The following is a 15515-nucleotide window of genomic DNA, read 5'->3' as shown; positions in this document are numbered from 1 at the left end:
TTTAGTGCAGGATCTGACAAAACATTGGGAGATAAACCCAAGGAACCTTCTTCGGGGCTAAGGAAGAGAGTGAGCAATCTCATACTTTCTTTAACCCCACGTCTCTCTTGGGAAGGTTGTGTAAGAGCAGACTCCAGAGACCGTGCTAGCTTCACCGATTTAGAAGAGAGAAAGAATGAAGAAAACAAAAACAGTGTTACTGAGAATGGCTAAACAACTGCCTTTTCCCTCTTGCCCTCAGGGATGAAGTTGGCTTGGTTAAGGGCAAAGGTACTCTTTCAGTCAATGTGGGATCCCTGCCCAATCTCACATCTCTGCTCGGGGTAGATTGGCAAATGCCCAGTATGCTTGAGAGAAAGGCCCTGCCAGACAGGAAGTCCCGGAGAAATCAATCCCTCACTCTATGGTGGGGGGGTGATAATAGCTTTTGCAGGCTTCATTGGCTGCTATTTCTGAATCCTCCTCCAGGTGGAGCTTTTGAGCAAAGGGTGTGGATAAATGTCTCTGGTTCTTCTTCATTCAAAACTAGACTTGAAGATAGTGCAGGTGTATGCAGAGAATAAAGAGGTGGTTGCGGAGTGGCTTTTCTTTACAGCCTGCTGTGTTCATAAAGGCCAACTTAATTTGTACTTGTGTTTATCCAAACAAGATATGAACCTGTGGAACTGGACATTCTGAATCTTTCAGTATGCTGTTTTAGAGTTCACTGATAAAGAAAATGGAGGTACCAACACCTAGAAAGCATTATAGAATTAAGACAGTCATAGGCAGCACATTTATTTTAGGTAGAAACTTTTCGAGATTTTTCAGAACGTCCAGATGATCCTTATCAGAGCCAAGGTAGACTTTTCTCCAGTTCTATCTTTGCCTGATTAAGCTCTATTAACAGTTCCTTTCATTCAGAATATTCATCCCAAATGAAAGTCATATTTACAATGAACTTTTAAAGTTAACTGCAGCCTGGGTTTGACAATGCTAAGGCTCAAGAAATAATCTCCTCTATTGTAAATCCCAATTAGTCTTTTTTTTAAAAAAAAGGAAACAGATGTCACCGCTTAGCCAGACCCCCCTCCCTCAGCTTGGTGTCTGTGAAAACTCTGCTGAGGAGATCACATCCTGTACTCTTGCAATGTCAGATCGGGGTTGCTGGCATTCAGCTTTCTGCTTATGGTTAAAAAAGAGAGGAATTGTTTACAGCTTAATCATTTGTCATCTGCACTAATTCATTTTGGGTGGAGGGGATTGTGGTGTCTTCTAAATCAGGGGCCTCCAACTTTGGCAGCTTTAAGACTTGTGGACTTCAACTCCCAGAGTTCCTCAGCCAACAAAGGACTCTGGGAGTTGAAGTCCACAAGTCTTAAAGTTGCCAAGGTTGGAGACCCCTGTTCTAAGTGAAGGGTAGTGTGAATTAATAGTCTTCCAGGTTATCCTATATTGGCTCTGGAATTTTTATCTCTTGCAAACAACGTATAAAACAACTTAAGCCCACTTCCCAACCTTGAGGTTTCAGAAGATGGTCAAGTGCATAAGATCATAAGAGCCATGCTGAATTGGGCCAAAGTCCCTCGAGTCCAGCATTCTGTGTCACACAGTGGCCCACCAATTGTACATAGGGATCTTGAGCAGAAAGAGAAGGCAAGACCCTCCCTTTCCCTTGACCCCCCAACAAATGGTACCCAAGGGAGCGCAGTATAAATTTAGGATGATAGCTGTCATCCAACAATATTTGTCAATTTAACATTATTGGAAACATAGTTGAAGATGCATTGAACATTTTGTAAGCTATTTGTAATTCATACAAATTTGTTAAAAGTGGTTTCTGGGTTTTTTTCCTAGGTGCAGAGTCCCTCCTGGATGCAGCCTCAACCATATATAATGCAGCATCCTGTAAGCATGAACTACTGTTTCTCTTAATGTTGCTCTGACTCTGCTCTTGGAATGGGAATGGGAAAAATTGGAATTGTTCCTATTTTTATGGGTTTATATAGTCAGAGCTGGACTGTATAAACCCATATAGCTATATTCTATAGCAGGCACAACCTGCACACTGCATACACTACACAAACTGCATACACTAAACCAGTGTTTCCCAACCTTGGCACCTTGAAGATATCTGGACTTCAACTCCCAGAATTCCCCAGCCAGCGAATGCTGGCTGGGGACCTCTGGAAGCTGAAGTCCAGATATCTTCAAGGTGCCAAGGCTGGGAAACACTGCACTAAACAATCATCCAGAGTTGCTGGGAGTCGGGCATCAATCCTAATATAACGTTATACAATCCATCACTATTAATAAATAATAAATAAATTTCATCTTATCCTTAAGCCCCCTCATCTAAACAACCAATTGACTGTTGGATCAATTCTAACCACCTCTGTTGAAACAAAATAATAGCTAAATAGGAAGCAACAATGGAATGATGTAAAACTGGAATGAAAACCTATGAGTTCTGTATACTGCCTGGAACATATTAAGAGTTATTTGTCATAGGTTATCATAAACCTGTAAGGCACTAACTGGGGTATAGCTATAAATACATACATATACACATAAACAGGTGTGTAAGTGTGCACAGTTTTTAGATGCACAGTTGATAACAGGAAATCCTATATCACCTCTGAAGCTTAGGAGTTCACTTAGGAAATGTATTGTGCTCACTTCTCCCATTGAATTTAGTTTACAGAAACTTGAAGTCTATATTTGGGGCCTGGGTGATAGATGTACAGCCATATATAGAGTCTGTTATAAATACTTCATTAACTGCTCAGGTAAAATAACTTGATCAGAAATATTCTTACCTATAGAAAAAAGTAACCATACTGGATTAGACTAATGTCCCATTTAATCCAGCATCTTGTTTCCTGCATGCTGCAGAGAGTTAGATTTATTGGCTTAGATGGTCACTTCCATTTCTGTACTGGACAGACACAGGTTTTCGGGAACATTTTTCCTCCTAGAGAGCTTCACCAGTAAAATTGAGCCAATTACCATAACATCCATTTTGGTTTTTGGTTTTTTTTTTTTGTTTAAGGAGAGGGGAGAACTGGAGTTTGTGCAAAAAGTGGAATTCCCAACTGTTACAGTAACAAGATCCATATATTTTATCTAGAAAAAAAATAGCCCTTTATAGAGATTAGAAAACAGTCAAGAAATGCCATGAAAGTGACATTTTCCTATAGCTGAGGAAATGGAAGATTCCCCCTTCTATAGCATTCAGTAGAATCCCACATATTTACTTATATTGTGATAATCTTGCAATGAATAATGATTTCATAATTATATGAATTTCATAATGTTCATCTTCTCACATCTGTTTTTTTCAACCAGTCATTTCAAAAACCAGGTGTGCTGTTTTAATAAAGATCTTAAATTTCTTTATTTCTTTTTTTTTTTGTACCCTGCCTTTATTATTTGTGCAAATAATTCAAGGCAAGAACATATACAACTCACCTTCCTTCTCCTATTTTCCACACAATGACAACCCTGTGAGGTGAGTTGGGCTAAGAGAGAATGACTGGCCCAAGTTCAAAATGTATCTTGCTGAAACAGTCCTGACCCAAAACCTTTTATCTATATATATAAAACCAAATACCACTCACACATCATCACGAAATATCCAGAACTATAAAGCTTACAAACTTGAAACTTGGCACTCTTGGCTTGCTCACTAAGAAAGGATTTTTCAAAATGACCATCAGATCATTGGTATTTCTTATATTATTAACATGCTCTAATGCTAAGGAGTTAGACGTTCTATTCTCTCTTCTCACCTGAAAAGAGCTCTGTTCCAACTGCCAGGTGGGCATGAGCATGGCCAGCACATGACTCATCCAGCCTGCTACTCTCCCTCCCAGCCTGAAAAGAACTCTGTTCCAACTACCACTTGCCTTATGGGAGAGAGGGAAGGAGGGAAGGAAGGAAAGGGAAAGAGAGGGAAGGAAGGAAAATACAAGGTAACTGGCAGTTGGAACAGAAATGGAACATTTTTAAGCTTTAACTGTCAATTTATCAAGCCATATCACATAATTTCGTACCAAAGCATTGGGTATCTAGCTACAGTACTAGTCTCTCTGTATAAAAGCCAGAAACCACTCACTTATCATGAAACCTCCAGAACTGTAAAGCCTACAAACTTGAAACTTGTCATATAGGTTCCTCTTGGCTTCTAAGTGCTTGCTAAGAAAGGATTTTTCAAAATGACCAACAAATCATTAGTATTTCTTATACAGTATTATATTAACATGGTCTGTTGTTAAGGAGTTAGACGTTTTACTCCCCCTCATCACCTGAAAATAACTCTGTTCCAACTGCCAGTTGCCTTACATTAACACACTCTGATGCTAAGAAGTTACACATTCTACCTAAATTTTCAAGCTTAAAGTGTCAATGTATCAAGCCCTATCACATAGTTTTGTAGTGAAGCACGGGTACCCAACTACTAGTTTTCTATAAAAATGTCATATGTGTGCAACTTTTGTAGAAGAGAATGAAAAATCCACATTGTTTTAAACCGGTCTCTTTCATTCCGGTAGGGGGCTGTACTAACTCCTTCCATGGAGCACACCATGTCTTTGCAGCCGGCATCAATGATAAGTCCACTGACCCAGCAGATGAGCCACCTTTCATTGGGCAGCACTGGAACAGTACGTAGCCAATTCCAATAAGCTCCTGTTAATAACCACTGTAAAGTTATCTTTCCATTTTATGGCATTTTCGTTACCTGGTAAAAGTGCATCCACTAGAAACTCTGTCCATTCATAAAATTTCCATTGTAATTTTTGTTTTGAGAGAAAAACACGGACATTAGCAAATTTGATGGGTGAATGTAGCTGCTTTTCTTCCCATATTTCTCCAAACTACATGATCTTAACAGATTGATACTAGTAGTGTCAACATGCATTGTGAATGAGCTCTTGAATCCACTATGATTTATTCATCTCTTATCTGCCAACAAGAACTGGCATTGCTAGATTTGCTTTGCTTTGTGTCACAAAATGAAAATAGAAAACGTTGTTACCAATGACTTAGTTAAAATTATATTAGAAACACTTGGTTTCTTTCTCTATGATATTAAAGCAAAAAAAAAACCCCAACAGTGAACTTGTACAGGTAGTTCTTAGTTTACAACTACAAGTAAGCCCAAAATTTCTGTTGTTAAGTGGGACATTTGTTAAGTGTTGCCCTATTTTATGAATTTTCTTGTCATAGTTGTTAAGTGAATCACCGCAATGGATAAAGTTAGTAACCTGGTTGTTAAGTGAATGTGGCTTCCCCATTGACTTTCCTCATCAGAAGGTTGCAAAGGTGAGCACATGATCCTGGGACAGAACAAAGGTCATAAATACGAACCAGTTGCCAGGCAACTGAATTTTGATTACATTATCAGGAGGTTGCTGCAAAGATCATCACTATAAAATATGGTCATAAATCACTTTTTTCAATGCTGCTGTAATTTTGAGCGGTCACTAAACAAACTTTCGTAAGTCAAGGACTACCTGTATTTTTTTTAATAATCTGAGAGCATGAATTCTTTTTCTGTAATAGTAATAGCACTTAAATTTACATACCGCTTCATAGTGCTTTGCAGCCCTCTCTAACCAAGTTTACAGAGTCAGCATATTGTCCTCAACAATCTGGGTCCTCATTTTACCAGCCTCAGAAGGATGGAAGGCTGAGTCAACCTTTAGCCAGGGAGAATCGAACTGCTGGTAGTCGGCAGTCAACAGAATTCTAACCACTGTATCACCACAGCTCTGTAAACTGCCTATAGAGTCACAGGAATTGCATGGCCATATAAATTTTCTTCATGAATGAATGAATGAATATGAATGAATGAATGAATATGAATGAATGAATGAATAAAATACAGTCACTGACTAAATTATCTAGATAAACTCATCATAGTTTATCTAAATAAGTCGTAACAAGTTTTCTGCATTACTTCATTATCTCCATCTCACATTTGGATGAAAGCTGTATTTACTTTCAAATACAGTGAACCCTCGATCATCGCGAGGGTTCCGTTCCAGGACCCCACGCGATGATCGATTTTTAGCGAAGTAGCGGTGCGGAAGTAAAAACACCATCTGCGCGTGCGCAGATGGTGTTTTTGCTTCCACTGCCGCCCGCCCTTCGCCCGCCCACCCCGTTGCTCGCGCCTGGGGTGCGCGCGCGTTTGGGACTCCCTAGATCCGCTCCCCAGCTGGGGAGCGGATCTAGGGAGTCCCCAAACGCGCGCGCTTTCCCCAGCAACGCGCGCGCTTTCCCCAGCAACGCGCGCGCGGTGGAGACTCCCTAGATCCGTTGCTGGGGAAAGCGCGCGCGTTTGGGGACTCCCTATATCCGCTCCCCAGCTGGGGAGCGGATCTAGGGAGTCCCAAACGCGCGCGCGTTGCTGGGGAAAGCGCGCGCGTTTGGGGACTCCCTATATCCGCTCCCCAGCTGGGGAGCGGATCTAGGGAGTCCCAAACGCGCGCGCGTTGCTGGGGAAAGCGCGCGCGTTTGGGGACTCCCTATATCCGCTCCCCAGCTGGGGAGCGGATCTAGGGAGTCCCAAACGCGCGCGCGTTGCTGGGGAAAGCGCGCGCGTTGCTGGGGAAAGCGCGCGCGTTTGGGGACTCCCTATATCCGCTCCCCAGCTGGGGAGCGGATCTAGGGAGTCCCAAACGCGCGCGCGTTGCTGGGGAAAGCGCGCGCGTTTGGGGACTCCCTATATCCGCTCCCCAGCTGGGGAGCGGATCTAGGGAGTCCCAAACGCGCGCGCGCGTTGCTGGGGAAAGCGCGCGCGTTTGGGGACTCCCTATATCCGCTCCCCAGCTGGGGAGCGGATCTAGGGAGTCCCAAACGCGCGCGCGTTGCTGGGGAAAGCGCGCGCGTTTGGGGACTCCCTATATCCGCTCCCCAGCTGGGGAGCGGATCTAGGGAGTCCCAAACGCGCGCGCGTTGCTGGGGAAAGCGCGCGCGTTTGGGGACTCCCTATATCCGCTCCCCAGCTGGGGAGCGGATCTAGGGAGTCCCAAACGCGCGCGCGTTGCTGGGGAAAGCGCGCGCGTTTGGGGACTCCCTATATCCGCTCCCCAGCTGGGGAGCGGATCTAGGGAGTCCCCAAACGCGCGCGCTTTCCCCAGCTGGGGAGCGGAGTTGGGATGTCCCCAAGCGCGTGCCGCCCGCCCGCCCACGCCGTTGCTCGCGCCGCCGCTGGGGTCTTACGGGGGCAAGAGGGGGAAGACCCAGGGAAGCCTCTGCCCGGCGGGGAAACTCCACCATCTATGCATGTGTGGAAGGGCACGCATGCGCAGATGGTGGAGTTTACTTCCTGGTTGAAAACTCGCGAAATAGCCCTTTCGCGATACTTGAACACGCGAAACTCGAGGGTTCACTGTACACTGTTTTGTTTGGAATTATTAAACCTACATTAATTATGGTTTGCCATTTCAACTATGATTATGAATCACGGCTAAGCAAAAACAGAAGACAACTCTTCCAAGCAAGTTACGGTGTGCATAATATTTATTGGGCCTTATATCTCAGATGCTAACATGCTTGAATGTGCTCCATTAAACTGAATATGTTACCTGCCCTTTTTTTTGTAGTACATGCCTGCCACAACAGCTATGCAAGGAGCTTATATTCCCCAGTATACACATGTTCCCACTGCAGCTGTTCCAGTTGAGGTGAGAAATCTTTACCAGTCGAACCTTTACTATATTATTGGTGTGAATTCTTGGTTGTTGTTGTTTTTGCTACTCTTACTGATGCATCATATTTTTAAATGGTATTTAGACTTTTATGTTTTTAACTGTACATTGCTTTGAATTTTACTATATGAGTGAGATGGGTCATGCCTAAATTTGACAAACAAATAAAATGAAAATTCTGCATGTGCCTTCTTAAGAGTTTGAATAGAATAGAATAGAATTTTTTATTGGCCAAGTGTGATTGGACACACAAGGAATTTGTCTTGGTGCATATGCTCTCAATGTACATAAAATAAAATATACATTTGTCAAGAATCATGTGGTACAACACTTAATGATTGTCATAGGGGTCAAATAAGCAATGAAGAAGCAATATTAGTAAAAATCTTAGGATACAAGCAACAAGTTACAGTCATACAGTCCTAAATGGGAGGAAATGGGTGATAGGAATGATGAGAAAAACTAGTAGAATAGAAGTGCAGATTTAGTAGAAAGTCTGACAGTGTTGAGGGAATTATTTGTTTAGTAGAGTGATGGCGTTCGGGGGGAAACTGTTCTTGTGTCTAGTTGTCTTGGTGTGCAGTGCTCTGTAGCGACGTTTTGAGGGTAGGAGTTGAAACAATTTGTGTCCAGGATGTGAGGGGTCAGTAAATATTTTACCCGCCCTCTTTTTGACTCGTGCAGTATACAGGTCCTCAATGGAAGGCAGATTGGCAGATTAATAGAGTGGGATAAAAGTAACTATGATTACAGTGAGTGAGTGTGTGTTTGTGTGTGTTTGTTATGTTTTCATGCAGTCTTTGTAGAGAACCAATGATGCAGTGTCTTAAGAAAAATGCCCAACTGTAATACATAATGCCTTTCGTAAACTCCTTAAAACCCACCTCTGTCGTCAAGCGTGGGGGAACTGAAACATCTCCCCCTGCCTATGTAGTTTTCTGTGTATGATATGAATGTATGTATGTTTTTTATATATTGGGGTTTCTTGTTTTTTAGACTTTTTAAATGTATTGTTATTTTAGATTCTAACTATTAGATTTGTCATTATATATTGTTTTTATCATTGCTGTAAGCCGCCCCCGAGTCTACGGAGAGGGGCGGCATACAAATCTAATAAAAAATAATAATAAATAATAATAATAATAATAATAATAATACCATAGGTAGTCCTTAATTTACAACCACAATTAAGCCCAAAATTTCTGTTGCTAAGCAAGACATTTGTTAAGTGAGTTTTGCCCCATTTTACAACCCTTCTTGCTACTGTTGTTAAGTGAATCTCTGCAATTGTTAAATTAGTAACACAGTTGTTAAGTGAATCTGGCTTCTTCGTTGACTGCTTGTCAGAAAGTCACAAGTGTAGAAAACAGTCATAAGTCACTTTTTTTCAGTATCGCTGTGACTTTGAAGGGTCATTAAATGAATTGTTCTAGTCTAGGATTAACTGTACATGTCACAAATTTTAGAAACTGTCCTGATAGATTTTCTTATAAAACATGCTCCATAACTCAATATGAAGAAATAATTAGAATACTTTTCAAACTATACCTGGTGATTTTTTTTTAACAGGAGGCCAGCGGTCAGCAGCAAGTTACAGTAGAAACATCCAGTGATCATTCTCCATACACTTATCAGCAAAACAAGTAATTGTGAGGTAAAATTGTTATCATATTTCTTCAAAAGTATTAAAAAAAATATTTTTCATTCCAAAATAGAAAAAGAACTACTAATGCTAATAATTTTAGGAAGCCAGTGTGAAATAATGTTGAATTCAGTGCCCTGAACGTTTTCTCAGTTCCTACAATAAAATAACAAAAATTGTCTGCTACAACTTGTCAAGGAAGTTTCTTTCTGTCAATTATAGAAAAATACATTTCTTGTAGCAAATTTTTATTAAGTTGTTTAGGATACTGACCTCAATATCTATAAATAGAGACCCATTCTTATAAAGGCATATTTTGATATTTGAATTTGAGAATTCCCTTGGATTTTTAACTTGCCTTCCAATTAACCTTTTAGGAAAATAGCTCTAAGCATTATTCTAAGTATTATGTTTTAATTTTGCAAAATATCTGGTCCTCTACCTGAAATCAGGATATATTTTTTTTTACATATTTGGGAAAAAGAAGCTCAATGCTTCTGTTTTGTCCACATAATAGTATGAGATATTGTTATCACATCTCATATCTATTTAGAAATGGTAACATCAAATGTAGATTACATGCATCAACTAAACCATGGCTTGTTTTGCCAATTTGGGAATTCTTTTTTAGTCATTCTTATCTCCATGAAATGTGTTATGAAGGTGGAAATGGCTCAAAAAGAAATTGAAAATAAGCCAGGGAAATTACCAAAAGCATGTCTTTTTTGGCACTTCACAGGTGTACTTTATAAGCCAGTAATAAGCCCTTATTTAAACTGATATACAGTGTTCCCTCGCTTTTTGCGGGGGATGCGTTCTGAGACCGCCCGCGAAAGTTGAATTTCCACGAAGTAGAGATGCGGAAGTAAATACACTATTTTTGGCTATGGACAGTATCCCAAGCCTTCCCTTAACACTTTAAACCCCTAAATTGCAATTTCCCATTCCCTTAGCAACCATTCAGATTATTACTCACCATGTTTATTTATTAAAGTTTATTTAAAAAAATATTTATTAAAAGCAGACGAAAGTTTGGCGATGACATATGACGTCATCGGGTGGGAAAAACCGTGGTATAGGGAAAAAACCCGCAAAGTATTTTTTCATTAATATTTTTGAAAAACCGTGGTATAGACTTTCCGCGAAGTTCGAACCCGCGAAAATCAAGGGAACACTGTACTTCCTTCAAATAAGCAATAGTGTATTCATTGCCCTTCATTCATACTTATCTTTGGGCAAAGTGTCAGATAAGCTCCACATAGATTTTCTCCCTTTAAGTTTATAACCTCAGTAAATTCCTACAGCAGGCTAGTTATTAAGAATGAGGTACAGTGGTCCCTCGACTTGCGCGTTCTCGATTAGCGCGAAACGCTGCAACGCGGTTTTTCAAAAAATATTATTTAAAAAATAAAATATTAAAATATTATTTAAAAAAAAAATTTTTTTTTTAAAAAAATTTTTTTAAAAAAATTTTTTTTTTTAATTCTGTTCCCTGAATGGAGACCGCCGGCCGCTCAATCGGGCCGGCAGGGAACAGAATGGAGCCTTCCGCGGCGGGGCTGGTAAGGGGGGGAGCCGAGGGGGGAGCCGAGCCCAGCCCCATGGCATTCGCCTAGAAGTGCTGGTGAGGAGCAGAAGGTCTGTCTTGCCTCAATCCCCAGCACTTCTCCTAGGAACACAGGGAGGCGAAGGGGCGAGGGGGGGGAGAGAAAACGGGAGGCTCAGGAAGGGAGCTCGGGAAGGAGCCCACGGTCAGTCGGCTGCGGGAGGAAGGCGATTGTTCCGCTGCCGCCAGCATGGCCTGGCTGGCAGCGGAAGATGTAACGGAGCCCACGGGGGATTCGCCTTCCTCCCACCCGCAGCCGAGACTGATCGTGGGCTCCTTCGCAACCTCGGAGAGCTTCCTGGTTTTCGTGAGCTTTCATGCCCTGGAAGCTCTCCGAGGTTGCGAAGGAGCCCACGATCAGTCTCGGCTGCGGGTGGGAGGAAGGCGAATCCCCCGTGGGCTCCGTTACATTTTCCGCTGCCAGCCAGGCCATGCTGGCGGCAGCGGAACAATCGCTGGGCGGAAGGCGTGCTCGGCTCCAGCCGCTTTCGGCCGAGCCTCCCCGGCCAAGCAGCCAGGGAAGTCGAGCCAGGCGTGGCGGCGGCCTGCGCCGATGTTCCCCGCTGCGACGGAAGGCAGTCGCTTGGCTAGGGAGGCTCGGCCGAAAGCGGCTGGAGCGGCAGAGCCGAGCACGCCTTCCACCCAGGGAGTCCTGCCCTTTCATTCCCACCGACCACAGGGGCGAGGGGTGGGGATGAAGGGGCAGGACTTCCCGGGCGGAAGGCGTGCTCGGCTCTGCCGCTCCAGCCGCTTTCGGCCGAGCCTCCCTAGCCAAGCGACTGCCTTCCGTCGCAGCGGGGAACATCGGCGCAGGCCGCCGCCACGCCTGGCTCGACTTCCCTGGCTGCTCGGCCGAAAGGGGCTGGAGCGGCAGAGCCGAGCATGCCTTCCGCCCGGGAAGTCCTGCCCCTTCATCCCCACCCCTCGCCCCTGTGGCCGGCTCATCCAGGGGGGCGTGTGTGGACTGGCAAGCGGCAAGCGGGAAGACCAAGGGACATTCAGTTCCTTCAGCCGCCCAACACCTGATCCGCTCCGCAGCGCGGCAGCAGCGAGGAGCCGAAGATGGGGTTTCCCCTTTGCCTTTACCCCATCTTCGGCTCCTCGCTGCTTCCGCGCTGCGGAGCAGATCAGCTGTTGGGCGGCTGAAGGAACCTCCCCTTGGTCTTCCCCGCCGCCCACACGCAAACTCCACCATCTGCGCATGTGCGGCCATGAAAAAAATGGCGCACATGCGCAGACGGTGGTTTTACTTCCGCATCCAATATAACGCGGAAATCGGTTAGCGCGGGAGGTCTTGGAACGTAACCCCCGCGCTAACCGAGAGATCACTGTATTTGGGAATGAAACATATTTTTACTCTCTCTTTTTTTCTAGGTATGTTGGTGGTGACCTTGCCTAGAGAAGGATGCAAAGGCTGAAACAATCATGGATTTTACTGATCAATTGTGCTTTAGAAATTATTGACAGTTTTGCACAGGTTCTTGAAAACGTTATTTATAATGAAATCAACTGAAACTATTTTTGCTATAAGTTCTATAAGGTGCATAAAGAAAAAGAAAAAAAAAGATCTTAAAATTCATCCTAGTAGCTGTTCCCTTCCCCTCCCCCCTCAAACAGGTTTATTTTAGTAAGAAATTTTTTATCAAGTGTTATGACGCAAAAAAAAAAAAAGGAAAAGGAAAAAGGAAAAAAAAAAACCCTTAAAAATAATTCTGGCCACGCACAGCTCAAAATGGAGACACATCCATGTGCATGACAGAATCCGTCTATTGGTTTCTTTTTTTCTTTTGTTTTAACTTTTAAAAAAATGTAAATTTTTTTTGAAGTTTAAATTAGTAAAACATCCATGCTGATGTTCTGTGCTTGCTGTGTGAGTCTCGCTCTAGTGCAGTGTTGCAATTGTAGGGTCTGTTTTCATAGCTCTCAGTTTTGTTTTCGTTTTTCTTTAAAAGTAGTCGAAATGTGTCTCATCTTTTTTCTATCAATTCCAATTTGCCTTAACTCTTTTAATGCTGTAGCTGTTTCAGTACGTAGTCCAAACTAATGGTGTAGAATGCTTTTGACCAAAGCTGGTCTATTATGCCTTGTAAAACAGCAGGATAGGGCTTTTAAGAGGTAGTCGATAAAAATTGCTGAAAAATCTGGCTTTTTAAAAAATGTGTAGTAAGTGTTTTTAATGATTTTTTTCCTCACATAATAATGTAAGGTTGTGAAATGCAAGATTGGGGAATAGGGAAATGTTTTGTGTGAAACACATTTTTCTGACTGGGGAAATTTTAATAGAAATAAATCGTTTGTAAGGCCTTATGCCAATTAGTTTTCCTCTGCTAGTTAGGAACTCTGCTGTATGATGCAATGTAAAAAACAAAAAAAACTTTTTGCCTTTTTTTCCAGAAGCTAATTATGTTTTTAGTTGTAGGGTGGGGGAATTTGGGTGGGGGGGAGGAGGGAGAGGGTATCTGCCGAATGTTTCTGTCCTTTCTAGTAATGATAATGCTTAAGAAAAATGCTGTACTGAGACCTAGCAAATAGAAGCATTTGCTTTTACAGCAAAGGCAAAAGCTAAAAGACTTTTTTCAAAATATAAGCTGAGATTTAAGTAGAAAACGAATGAGATTGGGTACTCGCTCTCTATATTAGGTAAATAAAGACTTGGCACTTTTTAAAGGTAACTTTACCAAAGAACAAAAGAGCCAGTAACCAATAATTCTGAATTGTCTCAGCAGTTTATGTCTTCTGTACTCTTTTATTTTTTATTATTTTTTTTTCTTTTTGCCGGACCAGTTTGCGGTTAGAAGAATGTGCCTTTTTTTGTACATTTGCATTTAGGTTTTATAATTTTTAATTGATGTATGGACACAAACAAACAAACAAAAAAGCATGAAGGAAGACTTGGATCCAAGCAGTGCCACGCTTTACATCATCACTACAAGTGTTCAGTGTAAAGAAAAGAAGAAAAAAATAATTTTGAAACTATGAAATTCCTGATTTCACAAATACACTGTTATTTGTACTTTTTAACGTATTAGATAAAAACTCACTGCTCTTAAAAGCTCGTTTTTATTATGATCGCATGTGTAAATTAAGTTGTCTTCCAAAACTGTGTACTTGTCTGGTCAACTGTGTATGATCAGTTATCTACCTCAAGGCTTATTTCTTTTTCTAATGGGACAGGTTGCTGGCCCTCCCTGTTACCACAGACCAAATCACCCTAGCTCAGGAGCTAGGCCTAAGCAATTCTTCTTTTCACTTTTTTGTTTTCCTTTTTAGTTTTTAAATTTTATGTGAGTATTCAAGTACAGATGTCAGTGACATTTCATAGTTTCAAAAGTCAATGCTGCTCTGAGAAGTATAGATTCTAATAAATTACATAGACATAAGAAATACGTTTTGTTTTTGTTTTCTATTTTTTTATTTTTTTAAATAAAAAAAAAGTTGTGGTATTATTGGTTCTATGCTCCCTTGAATTGACTGCTTTGTCAGAGTTCAGACTCCTTCCATCTTGTTCCTTGGAGGTGGCATGTTTCCAAAAAAGAAGAAGATTTATTTCCTACTTGATCTTCTCTTTCAATTAGCTAAACATTGAGTTAAAACAGTGTTTCTCAAGCCTGGCAATTTTAAAATGTGTGGACTTCAACTGTCAGAATTCCCCAGTCATAACTGGATGTGGGTTTCTCGGAGTTGAAATCCACACATCTTAAATTTGCCAAGTTTGAGAAACACTGGGTTAATGGCAGGAATAGATGCTGTTGGAAAATCTGAACTAAGTGCCATACTCATTATCTGCGTAAGATTTGCAAAATGTATCCTCTGTACATAAAAAAAATAATCAATTACTTAAACATCACATAGTAGACAGCCATTAAATTATAAAAAAAATAATTTATGAAGAAAGACCTTTTGTACAGATTGAAAAAAAAGATTTTCATAGAGATATCTATATGATCAAGAGAGTTAATTTTTTATTTTTGTTTTACTAGTGCCACAAACTTGCCAGTGGTAACTTATTTGTCCGGTTCAAGATAACTCTGTCATTTTGTTTCCTAGGACTTGTTGTTAAATGCCAAAAGACATTTTTGAACTGTAAATTTGATTAGATTGTTAGCTTTTTTCTGTTTTATTTCTTTTGAAAACTTTTGAATAAAAAACATCAAAACAAAACCAGACTTTCTCATGCTTTTTAAAAAAAAATAGCCTAGATTCAGCTCATAGGTGATCTTTATAACATTCACAAAGTTATAATATATTGCTCATTATTTGAATATGTTTCACTGATGATAATATTTACATAAGCTATCAAAATATTTTCCTCTGAAAACTAAAGACAATGTTCAAAGCTCACTATCTTCCAGAAAAACCAAAATACAGCAGTTTGCCCCAAAACATGCAGAAAGTTTTTTTCCCCTTCATTCCTCCTTTCCAATTTCTGAACAAGTACACCATATTTAAAATGTTTGCTTGCTTTTCCCCAAGAAATTGGAAAGAGCTTCTTGCAATTGAATGTTATTCTATGCCAATTCCCACACTAAACATTGGAGCTAGTTGGATCTAGTGGTTAAGGCTCCAGACT

The 15515-nt window shown here is 41.3% G+C and overlaps 1 protein-coding gene across 9 annotated transcripts in view; it reads left to right on the top strand.

Annotated features, from left to right (window-relative positions):
- RBMS1 (RNA binding motif single stranded interacting protein 1) overlaps nt 1-15106 on the top strand; it is a 200793-nt gene extending 185687 nt beyond the window's left edge. For all 9 annotated transcript variants that reach the window (XM_070731623.1, XM_070731622.1, XM_070731621.1 and 6 more), the window contains exons 10-14: nt 1837-1887; nt 4533-4643; nt 7593-7673; nt 9267-9351; nt 12320-15106. In XM_070731623.1, the coding sequence (XP_070587724.1) occupies nt 1837-1887; nt 4533-4643; nt 7593-7673; nt 9267-9344 (321 nt within the window). In that variant the 3' untranslated portion in view covers nt 9345-9351; nt 12320-15106. The remainder of the gene's footprint in view (nt 1-1836; nt 1888-4532; nt 4644-7592; nt 7674-9266; nt 9352-12319) is intronic.
- Nucleotides 15107-15515: the final 409 nt, after the last annotated feature.

This window comes from Erythrolamprus reginae, chromosome 1, assembly GCF_031021105.1.
Source record: "Erythrolamprus reginae isolate rEryReg1 chromosome 1, rEryReg1.hap1, whole genome shotgun sequence".
Lineage (NCBI taxonomy): Eukaryota > Metazoa > Chordata > Lepidosauria > Squamata > Dipsadidae > Erythrolamprus > Erythrolamprus reginae.
The sequence above is the reverse complement of the archived record's forward strand: the minus strand, read 5'-3'. Positions and strand labels throughout refer to the sequence as shown.